General features: G+C 41.9%; 2 protein-coding genes and 1 non-coding gene across 3 annotated transcripts in view; all 3 read left to right on the top strand.

Annotated features, from left to right (window-relative positions):
• Window positions 1–624: 624 nt before the first annotated feature.
• hspa8 (heat shock protein 8) lies at window positions 625–5031 on the top strand. Its single transcript, XM_047606290.1, has 9 exons — window positions 625–789; window positions 1945–2154; window positions 2388–2593; window positions 2676–2828; window positions 2933–3488; window positions 3616–3818; window positions 4013–4211; window positions 4306–4538; window positions 4618–5031. Exons 2-9 carry the CDS (start codon window positions 1950–1952, stop codon window positions 4816–4818), a joined length of 1956 nt encoding a protein of 651 aa, XP_047462246.1. The 5' UTR covers window positions 625–789; window positions 1945–1949; the 3' UTR covers window positions 4819–5031.
• LOC125021868 lies at window positions 3856–3948 on the top strand. Its single transcript, XR_007114385.1, has one exon. It is a non-coding gene; the product is annotated as a small nucleolar RNA SNORD14 (small nucleolar RNA).
• Window positions 5032–6234: 1203 nt separating the features above from the next.
• jhy (junctional cadherin complex regulator) overlaps window positions 6235–21429 on the top strand; it is a 16322-nt gene continuing 1127 nt past the window's right edge. Inside the window, exons 1-8 of the mRNA XM_047606298.1 lie at window positions 6235–6838; window positions 9920–10565; window positions 13921–14013; window positions 14870–15255; window positions 15355–15652; window positions 18572–18658; window positions 19678–19806; window positions 20600–21429. The exon at window positions 20600–21429 is cut by the window's right edge and continues 595 nt beyond it. Of these exons, the coding sequence (XP_047462254.1) occupies window positions 6483–6838; window positions 9920–10565; window positions 13921–14013; window positions 14870–15255; window positions 15355–15652; window positions 18572–18658; window positions 19678–19806; window positions 20600–20809 (2205 nt within the window). The 5' untranslated portion in view covers window positions 6235–6482 and the 3' untranslated portion in view covers window positions 20810–21429. The remainder of the gene's footprint in view (window positions 6839–9919; window positions 10566–13920; window positions 14014–14869; window positions 15256–15354; window positions 15653–18571; window positions 18659–19677; window positions 19807–20599) is intronic.

Below are 21429 nucleotides of genomic sequence, written 5' to 3'. Positions count from 1 at the left end.
CCTGAACTTGTACTGCGTGTTTATACCACTATTATCATAATCATTATTATTGTTTTAGGATAGCTAAGATGAAATTTACCCCTATTACAATGGACTTCTTTTAAGTATTCCATTTTTATTTTATTTTTTTACATTATTAAAGAATTGTCATGTGTATCCAGGTATCTCTTACTGAAAGTTATACATTCTGTGGCCTTATAGAAATGTAAGCCATATGAAAAGTGAATTCTTACATAAGTGATACTCACACGTAAGAGTGTGTTACGGAACAAACGCAGTATTTGATGCCGTGGGTAAAACATACCGATGATACAATAAGGAAGTGCCCTCATTAGTGTTCTAACCTTGCATTGTCCTCTTTAGTTTTTCTATTTTGTACAAGCTATACTGCCATCGTATAATTTAAATAAGCGATTCTAAGCAGTTAGGTACTAAATATAGACACGGAAAATCAGATAAACTGTCGTTTGTCCAACTCGTACGTATTGTGTCTTGTGACAAAGCTCACATCCAGCGCCATGCGGTCATTCGCTGCGATTATGAAATGCAGGCATTAAACAGGAAGAAGGAAGGAGCGTCACCGGAGGTATTAGAAAGCTTACATCTGATTGGTGGCCTGTTGAGGGAAGACTTGCAAACTCGCTGCTGATTGGTTGCTGTGCCGGACATATAAAAAGTTCCGTTAAGCAGGTTCCTTCCTTTCCCTTCTCATACCGGCAAAGCTGACCGTCCTTCGCCAACTGTCTGTCCCAAAACAACATCTCAAGTCAATTTAAGTTCAACAAATCGGTGAGTTTTTTCTTAAATACGTCGATGGCGAAAAAGAAAATTGTGAAATTCTTTATTCCCGCCGTTAGAATCGATGTAATCGGTCTGGTCGTTCGTTGCCAATATTCGTAATCTTTGTTCCGATTACAAAATGCTGATGCTTAATTTTACGAGTAACGATATAAAAGGGGACGGGGGTTGTATATGTCGTGTGGTTATAAATCCCCATTTATCCCATTTGTCAACGGCAGCTGGCGTGGTGTTGCATTCATGAGGGATCTGATGATTAACGTCACCATTGTCCCAAGTACAAAATGGTGGAACCGGGACGTACTTCATGGGATTAGTTTTAGTTGGTGTAACAAAATTGCACTTTAATGTTTCTTGTAGGTTGAGGCTATTTGATGTTTGTCGGTAAACTGATCAAGCTACCAGTAGATGGCTAAGCTAACGTTAACTGTGCATGCGGCCTACATCAAACTCTAGAGCAGCAGAATTTATATGCACAACGCCTCGACGTAGCACAATGCTATGAAATGCTATCCAATGATCAATAAATTGGTATTTCTGACTCAAATAATAAGAAATATGAATGTTCTTTGTAACCGCTGTGGTAACGGACGATGCTCAAAGGTCCGTTCCAAGGAACAGTTTGTCGTAGCGCGTCAGTGGGCGGGGTTATGGAGTCATTCGAGAATGTTCTCGAACCTCGGCTGTTAAGCTGCCGCTAATGAAACCAACTTCCGGTTTGTCGAAGAACAAAAACCTCGCCAAACGCCTCAAAACGGCAGCTCACGTCTTGGACATTAGATTTTGGCCAAACTATTTTGACAGGGCTAATTCAATGTGATTATCTGATCCTTACCTAAAGGCAACATACATAGTTTTATGCCAGTTTCCGATCCTGTAGTCAGCGGTCTATTGACCCGGTTCGCCATTGTCACGTGGCCAGAGCTAACGCTATGCTTTTCTAACCAGTGTTGTCCATAGTATGTTGTCACAATTAAAGACGTTTTTTAATCCCATTTAATATTTAGTTTTGCTCAAATTGGTTGGAATCAATAGTTTTACATGATCATGCACATTTTTTGTTTAATTTAATAAACTTTATCAAAGGCATATAAACATTTTACACAATGTTAATAACTCTGCCGTTTTCTTTTTTTAATCTCTCAGGAAACATGTCTAAGGGACCGGCAGTTGGGATTGATCTTGGAACCACCTACTCCTGTGTGGGTGTCTTCCAGCATGGCAAAGTTGAGATCATTGCCAACGACCAGGGCAACAGGACCACACCCAGCTATGTGGCCTTCACAGACAGCGAGAGGCTGATTGGAGATGCAGCCAAGAATCAGGTTGCCATGAACCCCACCAACACAGTCTTTGGTAAGGCGGAAGTGTTTGACTAAAGTGATGTTGCATACTTGCGTAATTTTGTCAATCCACCATGCTAGAATCGGTGGTTTCTCAAGTAACTCTTGCACATTATGCACCTCATTGTTTAACTTGACACTGGCAGTCACGTGTCAGTTGCCCTGTTCGGAAGTTGGTCTTGAAGGTTTCTTATGCCATTACATGTCCTGTAGTGGTTTAAAAAATGTTTTTATTCTTTTTTTCAGATGCCAAACGACTGATTGGCCGGAGGTTTGACGAGAATGTTGTGCAGTCAGATATGAAGCACTGGCCTTTCAATGTCATCAATGACAACAGTCGCCCCAAGGTCCAAGTTGAATACAAGGGTGAATCCAAGTCCTTCTTTCCCGAAGAGATTTCTTCAATGGTGCTGACAAAGATGAAGGAGATTGCTGAAGCCTACCTCGGAAAAGTATGCTCGTTATTCAACTTAATAATTAAAAGTGCAAGCTTTGATGTTGAGGGTGCTAACGTTTGACCTTGTGCGTTTTCAGACTGTCACCAATGCTGTAATCACAGTACCTGCCTACTTCAACGACTCTCAGCGCCAGGCCACAAAGGATGCCGGTTTGATCTCTGGCCTCAATGTTCTGCGTATCATCAATGAGCCAACTGCAGCTGCTATTGCTTATGGACTGGACAAGAAGGTATATAACATGAAACTAATGAGCTATACCACTATATGTATAAGAAAGTTGAGGCAAATTGTCAAATGTCTTTATTTCTCATTATGGCCCTTATCTAATTTCAGGTTGGATCAGAGAGGAATGTTCTCATCTTTGATCTTGGTGGTGGTACCTTCGATGTGTCCATCTTGACCATTGAGGATGGTATCTTTGAGGTCAAGTCCACTGCTGGAGATACTCATCTTGGTGGGGAGGACTTTGACAACCGCATGGTCAATCACTTCATCACAGAGTTCAAGCGCAAGTACAAGAAGGACATCAGCGACAACAAGAGGGCTGTCCGTCGTCTGCGCACTGCTTGTGAGAGGGCGAAGCGTACCCTGTCTTCCAGCACCCAGGCCAGCATCGAAATCGACTCCCTGTACGAGGGAGTTGACTTCTACACCTCCATCACCAGAGCTCGCTTTGAGGAGCTCAACAATGACCTCTTCCGCGGCACCCTGGAACCAGTGGAGAAGTCGCTCCGTGACGCCAAGATGGACAAGGCTCAGATTCACGACATTGTCCTGGTCGGTGGCTCCACTCGTATCCCCAAGATCCAGAAACTGCTCCAGGACTTCTTCAATGGAAAGGAGCTCAACAAGAGCATCAATCCAGATGAAGCTGTTGCCTACGGAGCTGGTAAGTATCTTTAGCCAAATGGATGATGAATGATTGTACATTCCTTTTCCTTGTCTAGTGCCAACTATGGCAGCTAATGGACATGCTTCTTTTGTTAATTTAAACTTGTCTCAAATTTGTGTTACAGCTGTCCAGGCTGCCATCCTGTCTGGAGACAAGTCTGAGAATGTGCAGGACCTTCTGCTTCTTGACGTCACCCCTCTGTCCCTGGGTATTGAGACAGCCGGAGGCGTCATGACTGTCCTGATCAAACGTAACACCACCATTCCTACCAAGCAGACCCAGACCTTCACCACCTACTCTGACAACCAGCCTGGTGTGCTCATCCAGGTAAGGGCAAACCTCATCATATCGGCCTTCTAATGTTTCGCAGTGATGACGTTTATTCCTGCCATTCGTAGTTTCCACCAGAGGTCGCAAGACCAAAGATGGCCCTGACCTTCCTTGGATGTCTGAGCGAAATGTAATCAGCAGATCTGTAGATGCAAACTCTACTGTATGCTAACTCTGAATACTTCACACAGGTTTATGAGGGTGAGCGTGCCATGACAAAGGACAACAACCTGCTGGGCAAGTTTGAGCTGACGGGCATCCCTCCTGCCCCACGTGGTGTTCCCCAGATTGAGGTGGCATTTGATATTGATGCCAACGGCATCATGAATGTCTCTGCAGCTGATAAGAGCACTGGCAAGGAGAACAAGATCACCATCACCAATGACAAGGGTACGAAAAATTCCTTAACCCGAGTACATCATCTGCAGTGGTATTCCAACACAAAGTGAATGATTAAATACTAACCTTTCCATTTTAATGACAGGTCGCCTCAGCAAGGAGGACATTGAACGTATGGTAAACGAAGCAGAGAAATACAAGGCTGAGGATGATGTGCAGCGTGACAAAGTGTCAGCCAAGAACGGCCTGGAGTCCTATGCATTCAACATGAAGTCTACAGTGGAGGATGAGAAGCTTGCAGGCAAAATCAGTGACGAGGACAAGCAGAAGATCTTGGACAAGTGCAACGAGGTCATCAGCTGGCTCGACAAGAACCAGGTAAATCCTTTTTCTCATATTGCCTTCAGTTGTCTCATTGACAGTTTACGACAAACACTAACATTCCCCTATTTAACAGACTGCCAACAAGGATGAGTATGAGGATCAACAGAAGGAGCTCGAGAAGGTGTGTAACCCCATCATCACCAAGCTGTACCAGAGTGCTGGAGGCATGCCCGGTGGTATGCCTGAAGGCATGCCCGGTGGCTTCCCTGGCGCTGGTGGTGCTGCCCCCGGTGGTGGTGGATCCTCCGGACCCACCATTGAGGAGGTCGACTAAACATTCCGTCTCATCTGCGGCTACCTCTGAGTGTTTTCAAAGAAAGTAACCCTCTTATAGCACAAGTTACATCAAGCTAAAGAGTGCAATTTAATAGAAGTAAAAACAGGGTTCAGGGATCACGTTTGCAACTCAACTGGAAGAACTTGTAGTTGGCACTTTATGTGTTTTGTATGAGATGTCACTACCTTGACAATAAATCTTCTAACCCTCTGTCGGTCTCCCTTTTTATTTATTTAATTTTTTTTATTTGAAATCTGTGGTTTGGGCTGTAGCAAAACATGAAGGTTTTAAAATGTGCAGTACTAAGGGTTTGTCTCCATATATGGAGTCACTTGGTTGCCTAGTGACATCTAGTGGTCAAATAAAATTATTGCGGCTCTCCCAGCGGTATGGCCAAAAGTTAAATCATAGTTCGACGTAACATACATCACGAATGTACAGCAGGGATATCAATTGCAGTAAAATAAGTTGTATGTCTTAATATTTAAAAGGGAAATAAAAAGTTTTGAGCACCTCTTACATAGCGGAGTTTTACGACGTGCCCCTGGAGGCAGCATGTGTGCGTCTGTTTCCATGGTGACAGTCTCGATGTCGGCAGTGGGAAAACAAGTGAGTATCCGAGCTCGTACTCTCTCATCTGAACGTTTTAAATAATACGATGTGGTCTAGTGATGGAAATTTGACACTGATCGAGCAAGGGAAAGCATTAGATGTTTTGAAACTAAATGTATTTGAACGCGTTCGCAGACGGCTGTCAACATACACTCGATAGTTCGCAGCTAAGCTAGCCGTTAACTAGATAATATCCGCTGGGTAATGCTTAACATTTAAACCATAAACATATTGTGGTGGGTCTTCTCTTTTTCTTTCAGTTTATTGGGGAAATAACACCCTATTGCACCGTTAAATCCCCGGTATCAAGTCTGCATTGGACCGATGAAAGCTGCTATGATGGGTCTCTCTTAGTTTTATTTAAATGTACGTTGTGAGCTTGGGTAATTTGTGACTCAGTAGGAACTCTGAGAAAAGGGTCATGACTTATAGGACCTTAAATTACAAGCAAAGCCAATACCAGTGTCACTGGGTGCTGATTACCCAGACAGAAATGTTTTGTCATTGCCTTGACACAACTACACACTGATCAGGCATAACATTATGACCCCTTGTGCCTCCAAAGTCGTAACTCGTCAGAGAATGGGGACATGGGTCTTCTGAGGGTGTCCTGTGGCGTCTGGCAGCAGATTGTTGTTAGTGGGGGCCTTTGGGTCCTATGGGTTGAGGGATCATCTCACAGATACTAGATCAGTTTGGGATCTAGCTAATTTGGAGGCCAGCTCAACACTTGTGGTGTTTTTCTAGCCTGCTGCCATCAAAGAGTGTCATTGCTATGGGGTGGGGATGCTTGGTCTGGTCTAGGTGGGTGGTACAAGTCTAAGTAACATCTACATGCCAGGTCCAAAAGTTTCCCAGCACAACACTGAATTGTCACAAGACGGTCAACGATATTTGCTTGTCCTGTCAGTGCTCATACTGTTATGCCTTTCTAGGTGTAGCCTGCCGTTAACTCTAATAAAATACTATAACTGTTTTGTTTGTTGGTTGCAGAGTTTGTATATCACCACCATGCTACAATCCCTTTGACCATATTTAAAGATTAGGTTATGGAGAAAGGACAGAAACCTGGAAAAACTGAGGAAGAGAGGCATCTTCCGAGGCAAGCAGTTCTGGCCAAACAGGGAGAGTCTGTGGAGTCAGACACTGAGAGCTTGGCCCAGGAGAGAGCGTACCAGCAGCTTCAAATACGTGTCGGCCAATATGATCAAATCAAATCAATATCTCAAAAGGAGAATGCTGATAATTCACAACAGGGACTCGGGGCCGAAGAAGACTCAAGTGAAGATGATCTTGAGATGTATGATAGTCTAGAGGTATCAGTCCACCCCCAAACCAAGATGAATCCCAACCAGTTACATGCTGAATATTTGGAAGCACAGACAGTAGAAAGTCAAAGAACACGGTAAGCACTTTTTCAGTTTTCATCTCATCTCATACTACCGCTTATCCTTACTACGGTCACCTATCCCACTTGCCATAAGTTCACTGATGACATCTCTTTTACAGTTTTGTCCTGGTAAATAGTAACTCAAAATTCAAGTCGTGTTAACGCACTTCCACAATGTTAACAAAAGCACACAGAGGTGTACAATACTGTTTCTCCTAGTCCTACTGTGTGTAATTATGTAAGACACACATAATTACTACTACAATTGCAACTACTGCTGTACTTCTCTACTACACTACAACATATTACGACAAAACTATACTATACTATACTACTATACAGTATCTAAAACAGCACATTGTTACTGATATTTACAACTGCAAAGGATAGCATTATATAGCTACCTGTACAGTAAACGAGTGAGTAAATGACTACTGTTATGGATACAACTGTAAACGTTATTGTAGATACAAGAATTTAAGTGTACGTCTTTATTGTCATATAAAGAATGAGCATTATTTTTTGGCCTGAGTAATGATGGCAGCGATAAAGAGCTGCTAAATTGCTAGAAATGTATGCAGTGCATAAATAGATTAGTAAAAAAAAAAAAAAAAAAAAAAAAATGTACAAATAGTTTTCATATACACAACTGTATCTAAAATAAGAAAATAAGAAAAACAACGTGTCTTTGTCTTTCAACCCCAATACGGTACATGTTAAAAAACTGACCCAGTATTTTTGCTAAAATGGCAAAGTACTGTAGTTTTTATGCAATATAAAATCAGTTGCATGTGTAATTTGTTCACAGTAACCTTCAGTGTGTGTGTTTGTGGCAACTGAAAAACATTTAACCCTAGCTAATATTAAGGTTTCCCACTGGGTGTAATAGTTTTGATAACAGTAACAGCAGCAGCAGCAGTTATATGGAGTTATATGACACGGAGATGGATGTGTGTCTTATTATGGCTTATTATTGAAGAGAGGTCAGACTACTTGCACAAAGTGTCACTAAAGGACAAAAGCCTTTAGTGACACTTCTTGACAGCACTAAAAACATAATATCAGTCATAATATCACCATACATGTTCGTTCAGCAGCTTCAGACTCATTTTGGCAGCTTGGCCAGTAGATGGCAGTAATAGACGTTTGTATGACTTAATAAATAGAACCTGGAAGCTTAATTTAATGGTGAAAAAATGTATGATTAAACTCAATTTCCAATACACTGCTTATAGACAGAAGTGGGGTACAGGGCTTCTGTTGAAAAAAAAAAAGGCGACACATTATTTTCTGCGAAGTCCTGTGTACCACAATAAATTGACAAACGTGTCACTATATAAACTATTCACCACGAGGTGATTTGTGCCTAACCTTGTCCATTTCTCCTATTGAACTGGACTGGACACTTTCACTATCTGTGGCAAATTAATTAAAATTAAGCAGATAATAGTATTGCTTAGATGGAATACAACAAGGAGAATGGCAGCAGCAATCAAACCTTTTACTTTCAAACAGCGCGGGGATGATGAAGGATAAATAGCCTTCATTCATCATTTAACAATAACACGGTGTCAGTAATTTAATGAGATGCAGGCATTGATAGTACGTGTAGTGAGAATGGCCTAATTCAGGTGCTTTCAGAGTAACAGCTTTTCATTTGAGGGAAATTAGATTTTTGTTTTGTTTGGGTGGATCACAATAAGTGGTCACTCATGGTCCATTAACAAGGATCATTGTTCCTGTAAAGGAGATCTCTCTTTTGAGGGATCATTGGTAGCATCTATGTGGAGGGCCACGCCACATCTGTTTTTGCTCTCTTGCGGACTTCTGTTGTTGTTTCTTCCCTTTCCTTCAGACACTGACACATAGTAATTTCACTCCAAAATAGAAAAGGGTCGTTCCCAATTTTCCCGTCATTAACCTGTGCCAATTGATGCCCGGCAAGTGTGTGTTAGCTTCCAAAGTACATTGTTTCAGAGGAAAATGACCATGACATATTCTCACAAAAGGCTCCATTTCATGGAGGCCAGGCAGTGGACACAGTCCCTTTCTCATCATAGTCCTCTGCGCTGCCTCCTCAAAACGGGTAAGCCTTTTTCACACAATGCGGCTGCATAGTTTACAAATCCAATGTGCATTCCTCATTCAAGCAAAAGATTCCTATTTAGGCAATGCCATTCATCCCGCTTCACCGGATTTTTACACCTATTTCAACTGAAATATTGCAAAGGGACTTTTGAATTTTGTAGTATACCAGTTTTTTTATTTTCCCATTCAATATCCGTCATAATATTTCACTTGCTTTTGTATTTAGCTGTTTTTGTTACGGAGGAAATAATAGGCTGCGGTGTTTTGCCAGCGTTAGAGGCAACACGCCCAGCTGCATGTTGTCTATAATGCATTCTCCAACTTGTTTGAGTCTGAGTCATTAGAGAGACATCCCTTACCCTTTTGGCCTCATCGAAGTGAAGGGCCCTACACCTAGGCAACCCCCCCTAACGCACAACATCACGGCAGGAGAATTAGGCTCCCCTCGTCCTCCCAGTAAGCACAACAAAGAGGCTCTCTGCCATTTATTTTAATGAGATCTTTTCATCACCATCAGAAAGAGCATTTTAGTCTGCAATTTTCAAGCCATTTCATAAGCTGAAAATTGCCATTTGTGAACCATTCCCCTGCTAGTAGCTCTCAATACACTCTCATTAGTGAGCCTGGAGGTGAAAATACGAAAATTATCTGTAAATACAGGCTCATAATCCCCCTCATCTGTTTCAATTTCGGAAGTCTGTGATAAGGCCTAGCTGTCTTTGTTTGAGGACATCATCATTCTAATAATGGTGTAATGCCTCTTATTCCTTTGACCTCTCAGTACGGGCTTATGTGGCTTTCAGATGTTGGTAGACCTTCATTTGGTTATGAAAATGTCATTAATAACGCTGCCTACCAACAATTAAATCAATTACCAATAATTATATGCAGATGAGCATTATTAATCGAGCCTCACAAAAGATCTGTAACCTGTTAATGCAGCTAGCTAGTGGAATTGATCATGTAATCTTTATGTATTCTTGGTGTCGTCTTTCTTTAATCTCGCAGCCAGCTGCTCCCTGATGATTCTTATTCTGACCTCCGCTATGACCCCAACTGGAGGAACAACCTGGAGGGAGCTGGACGCTTCAACGAGAGCCCGAGGATTCCTGACGATGAGCGTTACCGAAACCACGCAGAGTCACGCGGTCATTCACGTGGTGACGGGGAGGGACTGGCAGGGAGAGCGGCCTACTTCATCGCCACAAGTTCAGCTCCTGTGGTGGCGTCCTCTCCCCGCTGTGCAGACCGAGCTTTACAGCTTAGCTCATCAGACACTGACCTTTCAGGGCCATTCATCGTTTCCTCTATAAACAAAAGTCACACCAGTTGGAAGAGAGTCGTTGGCGAGGACAGTGACACTAAGTATGACCATGTTAACCTGACAGCTGACATACAGGCCATGCATATCCGAGACCTTCAGACCCAATATCAAAACGAACTTCGTCACACGCAAAAGGCGCCGACTCAAACGCAGCAAAGGAGCACGTCCTCATTGACAGCTCATAAGGTTTCGTCAAATGGAAAACTTGGAGTCTGGGCAGAGGATATAGTGGAACGCAACAAAGTGACCCTGGGCCGCGACCAGTCTAAATGTGGCTCCTATCTGAAGGCGTACGGACTTAAGAAGGGGATGGCCCATAAAGAGAGAAAGGTGTGTATTGAAACGCACGGCCACCCGCTGTCAGCTGATTGTGGTTGAAATCGCAGATCATTTTATCTTGGCAATGTGTCATTAAACTCGCAGACAGCTCTGTGACAGAAGTTGCAATTATGAAAACAGACACCAGGAGCTGCACTAGCATTGATAATGATTCTTGGACCGCAAAGCTATTGTTACACATCCCTGGTTAAGATTAAGTTTGACTGGGGCTAGACCCTCAAAAAAGGAATCAAACATTTCATTCAAATCCCAGTTTGAATCTCAGTAGAGTACAGGAGTTTTTGTCACACATGTGATATTATTGTGCTGTAGCTTTGCAGGTGATTGCTTGGTTTTAATTAATGAATTTAATGGCCCATATAACTTGACTCTATGAGACTCTACGGGTCCAAACACACTTTTGGCAAGTTTCTGTTGTTGTTGTTGTACCTGTGCTGTTTTGTGAACTATTTACCTGCAGCATTAGTAACAGAGATGATAGTGATTTTTAGAGTTAATCCAGTTAGACCCTGGCTCCACTCACTTACGGTATTAAAATGTTTTTGCCGTGGGTTAGTTCTGGGGCTTGTTAGTACACAACATGCTGTTTCTTTCTTCACGTGTTATAGGCATAGGATGTATTTACTGAGAGGCAGCCAAGGGTCAGTATATTTTTTCCTGAAAGGTTATTCTAATCTTGGAGACACTATTAAGGGGCACTCGCTTGAATGCAGCTTTTCTCATGGGCAGAATAGAAGCCTGGGTTGTTTTCTTTTTTTTGTCTGTGTCAACTAAGCTTACGCTCATTTAGTTAAATCATTGGTATCTACAGTATATGCCCTTTATTGTCATTTCAGACAACAACTAAGGGAATATCCTATGATGTTTCTTTTGACCTAGCCCAAAATTAATTTGCGAAAGGAGCCGAGCTGTTTTTATCTTCTTTCTCCTCCACCATATAAAAACAGACTATGTCTGGCTATGCAGTGCTTATTATGAGTTGATGTGTACAACAAGAACATCAGAGACGCATGGTTACCAATAGGCTCTTAGACGTCCCTGCACCTGGCACAGTGGCATAATTGGTCAGGATGGCCCACATTCCCCATTTGTCGAGCCACAAGACTGTTTGCTGGCTATAATACCCCCAACCTTGTTCCCCCATCTGAGCCCCAGCCCTCTACAATGTCTCATATCATCACCATTTACATAGTCAAGAGCCGTTAGCTTTGTGCAATGGTAAACAGAGCCAGAGCCTTTCCCTCTCCTGAACCCTTGTGTTTTGTCATCTTCCCTCTGAATTCGCTTATTAGTTTTCCATTGCCCTATCTCCCCAAAGATGTGTCTTGCTTAATGGGGCACATAGAGCATAAAAGAAGGGGCAGCAATTTGCATGCAGTCTATTTCCTGTTTCATGGGATTAATCTTGAATTGGGTGTGTTATGGCAACAATATAATGCATCAGCAAAGCTTATCAGAATAAGGGATTAAAAAAAAGGGATGTTTTAAGAATAGAGCTTTTTGTTTTCACACACTTAGTAAATGATGGTTTTCATTTTGAGAATTTTATATGTTGCCGTAACTATCGAAAACGTGATATGGAATGTGTCATAATTCCGTAATTTCATAATTGGAAAAAGCACACATTTTCTATCCGCTTCCTCCCAGCCCGTGTCAGTATTACCTCGCAAAAGATAGCAGCACTTTGAACAAATCGCATCAGTTTCACAAATCAATGATTCCAGACAAGCTAGTTGTTACTAGGCCCTTTTAACATACCCCATTTGGTCTTTTGAGGAGAGCGGTCATCTGAAGGCAACTTGTGATAATTAGACGTGTTATTAAATGTACACAATTTCCTAATGCAACAAATGTTTAGCCCGGCCAAGTGGCAGAGTGGCGGTAGCAATGATTGGCTTCATCTGGGTTGGGCCTCCTTTGATAAAGACAGAAGTAGCAGATCAATCTTCTGCTATTGCACTCAGCCCTCAAAGTCCCTTCTCCTCTTGTAGGCCCTCACTTCAAAGCCAGGGGAACATAATGTACAATCTTTTAATAGCTTTAGACCAAAGCTCTGGGGAGCTCTCTGCCACTGTATACCCTGCCTCAGTCTAAACACCTAATCAAGATTACCTGGGCCGGCCACAATAGCAGCTAAATGCAATTCAAGATCCACAGCCCCTTTGAAGTCTTCATTGCGAAAAGCAGATGTTTCCCGGGTACAGGAGGTAATACAGCTAGCTGCAATTGCCAGACTTTGTTGTGACATCGTCTCGCAGAGAAGCAATTACGGGCCTCCCAATTTGGTAGAAAAGATATTACACAGCTTACTGTGCTCAAAATGCAATACATGCTTGATCATTTGTTCCAACTGATTGGGATTTTTATAATGGCCGACAAAAGGCAATGGCAAGGGGAATGGGTAAAGGTAAGAGGTGCAAAGTGTGTGTGCGCGTGTGTGTGTGTGTGTGTGTGTGTGTGTGTGTGTGTGTGTGTGTGTGTGTGTGTGTGTGTGTGTGTGTAATGCCCGTCTACTCACCCATACCTGCTCCAGATGTGCTCTGTGCTCGTTTATCATCTGTAATAGCACTCGAATGACTAAAATTGTGGGGGAGAGGGGGGCTTTGTGTACATTCCCGTTAATTACCAGAGGCATAACGTTTACTTACAGCACTGGTGGTGAAGAGGCTTTTAGGAAATTCTTTAAAAAATAAAGTAAAATAAAATACTGTATAACTCTGGCTGCTATTACTACTTACGTTTAAGTGACTTGCATCTGCTAGACAAATGTTGTGCTAGATGACAAAGGGCCATAACGCTAACACACTGAAACAACAAAAGGACTCGGTGCTGCTTTGTCCAACGTTTTTCTTGTTCTCTCTGCATAAAATTGCCTTTTCAGGCTATTAGATGCAATCACAAACACACTATTGATGTATATGTTACAACTGGATCCACTCACTCCTTGTGACCTTCACCTATTCAAGCCCACAGAATTAGTGGCATTCAGTTAAAAGTCTTCACCCCGTCAATACCATTGATCCACTCAGATAGTCCTCTGTCACTGAGGGGAGTCCTGAAGTTGACTAAATGATTTTCATTACGGCGTTAACAGAAGATATTTCTATGCTACAAATGGGTACATTAGCACCAGCTCAAACAGTAAATTGATGTAATATGACGTGGTCAAAGACAGCAGGCATTGATAGTAATGGATGGAGTATTGATAACGCTGAGTAGGTCTAGGTTTTAATGGGCTGCAGTGAAGGCTCCAGTTCAATTGTACAGACAATAAAAATATAAAGGACATTTATTTCTGAATCCGCCTGTATCAGCATGTTGCTCTCCCTTTATGTTCTACCTACAGGTGCAAAGAACTGTTAAGGAAACAGCCGGCGCTGAATGTCAGAAAGATAGTTCTGCTCCAAAGACAAGGTTTCTCCAGAAAACACAAGTGAAGGTAAAAAGCTGCTCTATCGATTGACACCAGCCCAGACAATGGTGTTAAAATGTAATATTTAGAATCTATTTTTTCCCTCTCTGTTGTTGTGTATACCAAGGCTTAATAGTGTTATGAATTTGTATTATAATTCCTTTTGTAGCTCTGATGGCAGTGTTGCAGTGGGGCTTGGCAGACTTGATATAAAAAGAAAAATTGGAGTAAAAAAAAAATAAATAAAAAGACTGGAGAAATATTATTATTTTGAGCGCTTGAGCAGCCTCCTTACCACTGCCAAAGGAGGAGAATAAATATTTCCCTTTGGAATGGGCAAAACTGGTGTTTGCTAAATCAGCAGCATTAGATGCATGAGACGCATGCTCACAGACCTCCCGCTAAATAATTTGGTCGGATCATGCAAAGACGCACGGCAGCCCTTCTTACCCCTGGAAAAAAAATTGCGCCTCTGAACTCAGAGCTCGTGTTTCTTCTTTTGTTGTGTTTGCGGTGTAAATGGGTTGATTTAGAGTTGATGCTTTGTCCTCCACACAACCCCCAAAAATAGGCCAAGCTATACTTTACAAGTTAGCATATATATCACAGATATGTAGAAGAGTTAAGATGTATAAAACTATAGCAACATTGTATATCTTTCAATGTGGCCATACAAAAATGGCCGTTTTTGTCTGTAACATCTGAATGCTAATAATGCTTGCGTAATTCAGTATGTTTTCCATTTTGCGTGTTTGGGTTTGTGAATTAACACCGCTGTGCAGTGTCCAAATCTTTCAAAGCAGCCCTGACCAAATTAGTGATCCTTTTTGCTTTGACCAGAAAAAAAGTCATTCTCAAACTCTTAATCCTGTTTTCACTCCAGGTCCCTCAGATCAACAAAGAGAAGAAGGAAATACCCAAACGGTCTGGAAAGCCGCAGCCTCCTGCCCTGGGGGTCAAGGCTGAGCATGAAGACTCTGTCATCTCCCCAATAGAACAACCAGACCCCAGGGCTCAGCCCAAGCCTCGGAAAACAACCTCATCGCAGCAGTCCTCTCCTACGATCCACCTCAACATCCATCTCAATACTTCATCGCATCTCCTTCCACTACTTCAGCAGACGGGCCACGATGCCATTATCAACTTAGCATCCCTTCAAGGGTATACTCATTGGAACTCTGCATCTGAAATTGCCCTGTACCCAGGGTATCAGCAAACACAATCAGAAAGACCGACCAAAATGCCACAGGAACTTGAACAATGGCAAAGGTGAAACATTGTGCTGAGGAAGATATGGATTTTAGGGATCATAGAGAAATCTATTATTAAGGAACATATTATTTATGCTGTTAAAATTTTGCATTTCAGGAAATCTGCATTGATGTGGCCGTCGTCGTCTGAAGTGAAGGACCAGAGGTGGAGTCCGAATGAGGTTCACACAAAGCAATTTGCAGAAAACTTTCCTAGGACGCCCACCCCTCTGTCACAGGGTTTGGGATCCCACGCAGTTCTGCCCCCCATAGGAAAGCCAACAACAGACAGAAGGTCTGAGCCGAGCCGTGGTGAGGACGTGAACGTGTCCCACCCCATCCACAAAAGCAACTCTGGTGGCTACCTGGTTCAAATGGAAAAGAAGAAGCAGATGAGGGAAAGGGTGACTTACAAGGTTAGTGCTAAATGCCGCAGCCCCGTCCTCACTGTTGTGTCATAAATGGTCAGCTTAGGTTTACTGTAAGGTAATAACCCTGTAATGCTAGAAAAAAAAGTTCACAAACCCAGTCAAAAGTGTACTTTGGAGTAATTTATTCACTTACCCTCATGCATTTTATACTGTGTTTAAATGGGGCTTAGTGGGCACAAAACACACTCAACAGACACTGAATCAGATTGGAATGAGGAAAAATACGAACACATTATGCAGTTTCACCTTACAAAAATGACATGAATTCTACAATTGAGTGGCATTCCCCTTTAATCCCCGTGTACATGAGGGGTTACACAAATAAATGCCGCTTTGAAGTCCCAAATAATCCCCTCAGCTGTCTCCATGTTGAGGCCGCTTAATCCGGCAAGAGTGTTCTGGTGACTGAGGGCACAAAACATCAGGTTAATTGTCTAGCTCTACTAAGATACGCTTAATTGCTATAAGATGATGACTATGTAAACCGCGGAGCAGCAAGCTCTGAAAAGCCATTTGAAGATGTGTTAGAGGATAAGGTGATTAAAAGGGAGAGTGTCTGTGAAGCGCGGGGCCACTAAGGATGCCCATTTGCATTTAATGATTTGGATGTTGCTGTGCAGGTGGGTCCTGAGTAGAGAGTGACTCAGCAATACTCATTTTTCTCTGCAGCTGCACAGACTTTCCAGCTGAACGCAGGTTGTACGCCGCTGTGTTAGGAATGAACTGTTCCTAAATCAGTCATTTAAATGAAATTTAATTACTTCACTTTAAATTGAACTTTTGTTTGTTTCAGTTTTTGTTTTTCAGGTCAGTTTTCAGCAATGATGCAAAAAAAAAAAACCCTAATCCTAATACTTAGAATCCTAGACTAACGCTAACTTACATTAATGCAAAAAGCAGAGCCAGTAATTATGCATCAGAATCAGAATCAGAATCAGAAAAAAACTTTATTTATCCCGAAGGGCAATTAGGATGGTACCATATAGCTTCAATATCAGCTTCTGACCAGCAGTTGAGTCTGACAGAAGGACAACAAGCGTGATTAAGCGTTTAGGCTCATATTTATTGTGCAGCTTTCGCATGTACCTCCCGTGGCGCTTACCGCTCTCCACCCCTTGACCTCTCACTATGTTAGCCATCATGTCTGACGAGATTACAGGCTCAATTTGTAAAGCAGTCTGGCTGCAGAGGCCGGGTATAGAAGCAGATGAGCGTCACGTAGGGGATGGAGGGAGAGAGAGAGAGAGAGAGGGAAGAGCTTGGAAAGAAAGGTGCCCTGTTGTGTCGATCACCGAGGCAAACTGCAATCCTCCTTGGAGAAAGCAGCCAGTTCAATCTGGAGAGATTAGCTCCCTTTTGTCTGGAGCAGCCTGGAGCAGAGGTGCAGTCACCCGTGTACACATAGTTTCTGTCTCCTCCAGCACCTGCAAAGGGACGAGTATAATGCGTCTCTGTCTTTATGTGTATTACTTGACATTTAAACTTAGGCTCACCATCAGTGAGCACTTGCTATTGATGAATGCCCAAAGCAAACACACGCGCATTCGTTGATGACCCTCCCCTGTCATAGTTGGCCTCTGAATTAGACTCACACTGCCTCCAAGACAAAGCATTATTATCATGTTATTTTGGCAGAAGTATTTTAATCCTTTAATAATTGCTAACAATGTTAGTCACATTAAAGTGCACAAATAAAAAAAAATGTTTATTTTTACAGGTATCAGAAAATCTATGGATTGTGTTTACTCACACTAAAATAAGAAATATGTCTTTTTAGGCCACAAGGTTACATTAGAATTAAATCTAGTAATATTTTGACAAAACGTTAAAGGTAAAAGTCAAACACTTAACATTTTTTGATTATTTCTATTTTATTAAGACCAACGAGACAATTTCCTGAAAAAACTCCACAAAACCACCAAAAAAATCTCAATGGCCACAGTATGTCCAACTGTTTTTGCAGTTTACGTTCTCAGGAAGAGTTCTGCTGATAGGTGACAACCTGGCAATATTATGCAGCACTGGCAAAAGTCGGGCAAAATGTCTAACCAGTATTTGTTGTTTTAAGTGCCGATCCAGTCAAATGTGCCGATTCAGTCTTGATTTCCCCTGGAATAACATTGGTGTGCACAAATCCGTGTCAGGTATTAACAGGTTTTTGGGTTGTTTGGGAGTAGTTGGCATAAACTAATTATTCAAAAATAGCACAATGATACATATTCTCTTGCTTAGTGTGGCAACACACTTAACCAAATGTCATGGCAACTCACCTGGTTGCTGCCGAACCATCTAAACACAATAAGATGATTGAGATAGTGGTGCTTATAACGGAAACAATTAAAAAACACAGAATGTCACGGAAATAGTTTCTGGGTTTGTAATCTGTGTGTGGAAGAGAAAGAAATAAAAGCAAACTTGTGTCAAGAGTCTCGCAAATAAGGTCACCGTGCCCTGTCTGATCACAATCTGTCCCATGGACAGCTTACTGTACTCGCTGAACTGAAAATCTTCATGTTTTCTGACATACTCATACTACAGAGCGGAGCGGCACGTTTAATTTAAGCACAAGCTTCATATTTTTCTGCAAATGCTCCAAACTATACGGAGAAGCCAGTGTCACTCACGTTGACGCTCCTTTGTCTGCCAGGCATTTGTCCACCATTTGGGCTACGGTTACTTATTTTTTTCTCAATACATCAATTGAAAGTAATGCGAGGTTCAAAACGAATCAAAATTGCATTTGGGATTTCTTTTTGTGCGTGCCCGGTTGTCATCGCGATATCCATCAAAACAAATCAAGCTCGGGTTCGACAAGTGTCCATGTATCACTTACACAAGCAGCACAAATAGGGTCCGGCTCTTGTCAGCTCTCAGAACTTCGTGCTCTCGTCTTCTCTTTTTCAGGCATACAGTTTGAAAGACTACAAGCAGCTGAAGTCAGATATCAAACTGCAAGGCCTCGGTCCTGACTACGCAGCCACCGAAAAGACAGTAAGTACTTAACATATGAGTGTAAAATGCCACTGACCCTTCGACCTACACCACTAATATGTGGTAGGTTAGGTTCTTTAAGATGCTCAAATAATGCATCAGCAGATTATTCAATTTCCTCTCAAAATTATGCAGTCTCACAGTTTGGTAAGAATCTCTTGTTACAACTTAGGATCGGGCGAATTGACAAAACTAAACCGGAGAGATGTAGTCAAAGCTCACTGTCTGGGATTTTTATTCTTATAAAAACCTGCTAATGAGCTCAAAACAGTTTGAGAACAAAGATGAGATAAACGTCTGACATGTTGACCGACCCGTATTATAGCATGCATGTTTGCAACAGTGTAAAAGCAGAAACCCATCTCTAAATATAGGGCACCCTTCTCTGCTCATCATAGATGAAAGCCTCCCTGGCCTTAACGGGATATAGAGAAAACATGACACAAAGGCTTCCCTGCAAATTCGGATGATTATTAATTTGTACCAAATTTGTGTTCATCAAAATTAAGTTGCAATTTGTACGGAAAAAAATGTGATCAGAATTTGTTGGGCTGAGCATGATTAGCTGTCTCTTTGTTGCTCACATGGGACCATCTTCCAGTTTGCTGAATTCATAATTAGAAGGTTTCCGTGCGGTTGCTCAAATAATATTACTTTTACAAGCCAAATCAAAGTGTGCGTAAGAAGTTAAATGATACACTGTATCTCTTTTTAAATCCCCAGTTTTAAAAGTGGGCACGTTTGGCCAATTTACACTAGATTGAGCCCTGTGCATCTCCAGGGCCAAGCCTATTAGTGAATGATATGTGTAAATGTTGATAGGCTCACTGAATGGCTTGCTGTGTTTGGTTTTGTTGGGCTGCATGGAGAGGCTCTGCCAAGTGGATACACAAAGAGAAGGGCCTTAGAGAAATGGCTCAGTTAATTAAAACCCTTTTTATAATCTGCTTCTGTTTCTCTCTCTCTCTCTCTCTGTCTCCCTCCCTCCCTCCCTCTCTCTTTTTTTTCACCATCATCATGCTGAGAAAATGAAACGACAGAAGCTGTATTCAAGTGTGATCCGTGAGCAGAACAAAAAGATAAGTAGGATTCCCTTCCCTCCGACCAAGGACGCGGAAAGCAGTGACAAGAAATTTCCCAGGATGAAGGTGTGTGTCTCGGTCTCTCTTGGAGTGTGTGTTGATGTGAAGCCTAGCGGGCGTGTGAGGCTGTGAAAGAGAGGAAAGTTTTGACAAATCAAAAGAAAGAAATGTCCCAAAACGGGGCGCGTTGTTAGTGAGTCATCTGGATTTAATAGGCAGGAAATTGCTGTTCTCAATTAAATGGTATTATGCGGCTGATTAGCAGCACATGATGATTCATGATAGTCAAATATTGTAAACTACTGAATAATGAAATAGAGAAATAACTTAAAGTTGTACTTAATTTCATTAGAATTATTACCGTGAATGAAGACAGAAAAAGTCTGTAAAGAATGAAACACGTGTTATATTTGCATATTTTTTTATTTACATCATCAGCTTAAGTTGATTTAAAAAGTATTTATCAGGATGTCTTTAATCAAACTCAAAAGCAATATAGTAAACACTTACCGTATTACTGTTAATGCAGTAAACTTAAATCATTACCAGTTAACTGGGTCTTTCTGGTTCCATGGTCAACGTGATACCTGCTGCCTGTTAGAAACCATGTTTTGGAGTCAGAGGTGATCATTTGAAAATTAAAAAAAAAAAAAAAAAAAAAAGTCAATTAGAATGATGCGTTTTATGTAAAATTTTGGATTTTTCAGAAAATTTCAAAGTCAAAATCAAATCACCCCAATGGTGCAGTTAATGGTGATGCCTCGTATATTAGAGGAACAACAGCAACATTTTAAAAGGTCGGGGCGGACAGATGTTTTGCCTTAACATACATGGATATTTCTTTCTCTCTCCGTCGTAGGCCCTGGAGTATGCCAAGACCATAGCCAAACCCCCTGTACAGTCACAACCAAAGCAGAGGCAAAAACACCAGCCTGAAGGCTTCGTTGGACACGTGCCTTACTTGGAGGGCTTGGATGTGACTCAGCTGGCCATGCTGGAACTCCTTAGAAAACGACACGAAGAGGAGAAGCGAGCCGTGGCGCTCTTTAGAAAAGTACATGCTGTCTGAGGCGAGGTGCAGTTCACATGTACAGTATAGTCTATGGAACACGCGCTCTGACTGGCAGTTCTGTTTGAGGACGGAGGACACGACCTGCAGCTTCATCATGATTGGCCTGGCACGACATCGGCATTTTCGCACATATTTCAAAAATAATTATGGTAAAATAGACTAGAGAAGATTGTCTCGTTGGAGAGCGCCAAATGTGGTATGTGATGAGAAGAGATAACCTGATGGGAAAAGCACTAGTAACATGTTTATGCTTTGCATTAGTGTGGACAAGAACAATCAAACAAAAACAGTCCTATTTATATTTTCTACATCTGGGTGTTTACGTGGTACATTTAGTCGTAGTTGAGAAGGACTTGAGCAGTTTGAAATCAGGGCTACAAGTCCCCTTGACTGTACCAAGTTATATCAATGCTCTATAACAATTTGGATTCCCCCTACAACATAATGTTAGTTACCTTTGGAAGAGTCACCATGATGACATTGTACACTGTCTCGTAGATATAAACGTTGGAAGCATTATTGCTGGTGGTGTAATTTTATTCTAAGAAGTTCTTAGGCTCCTTGTCTCTCGCAGTGAGAGCTGCTCTACATTAAATCACCGTACCTCAACACTGCAC

This window comes from Mugil cephalus, chromosome 15 (assembly GCF_022458985.1).
Source record: "Mugil cephalus isolate CIBA_MC_2020 chromosome 15, CIBA_Mcephalus_1.1, whole genome shotgun sequence".
NCBI classification, from domain to species: Eukaryota; Metazoa; Chordata; class Actinopteri; order Mugiliformes; family Mugilidae; genus Mugil; species Mugil cephalus.
Note: the sequence above shows the minus strand (reverse complement) of the source record. Positions and strands in the feature narration are given on the sequence as shown.

Excerpts from the sequence above, each read along its gene's own strand:
- hspa8 (XM_047606290.1), top strand. The coding sequence starts at position 1,950 with ATGTCTAAGGGACCGGCAGTTGGGATTGATCTTGGAACCACCTACTCC. Across the intron at positions 3,489-3,615 it reads AGCTGTTGCCTACGGAGCTG|CTGTCCAGGCTGCCATCCTG; the intron begins GTAAGTATCTTT and ends TTTGTGTTACAG. Across the intron at positions 4,212-4,305 it reads CACCATCACCAATGACAAGG|GTCGCCTCAGCAAGGAGGAC; the intron begins GTACGAAAAATT and ends TTTTAATGACAG.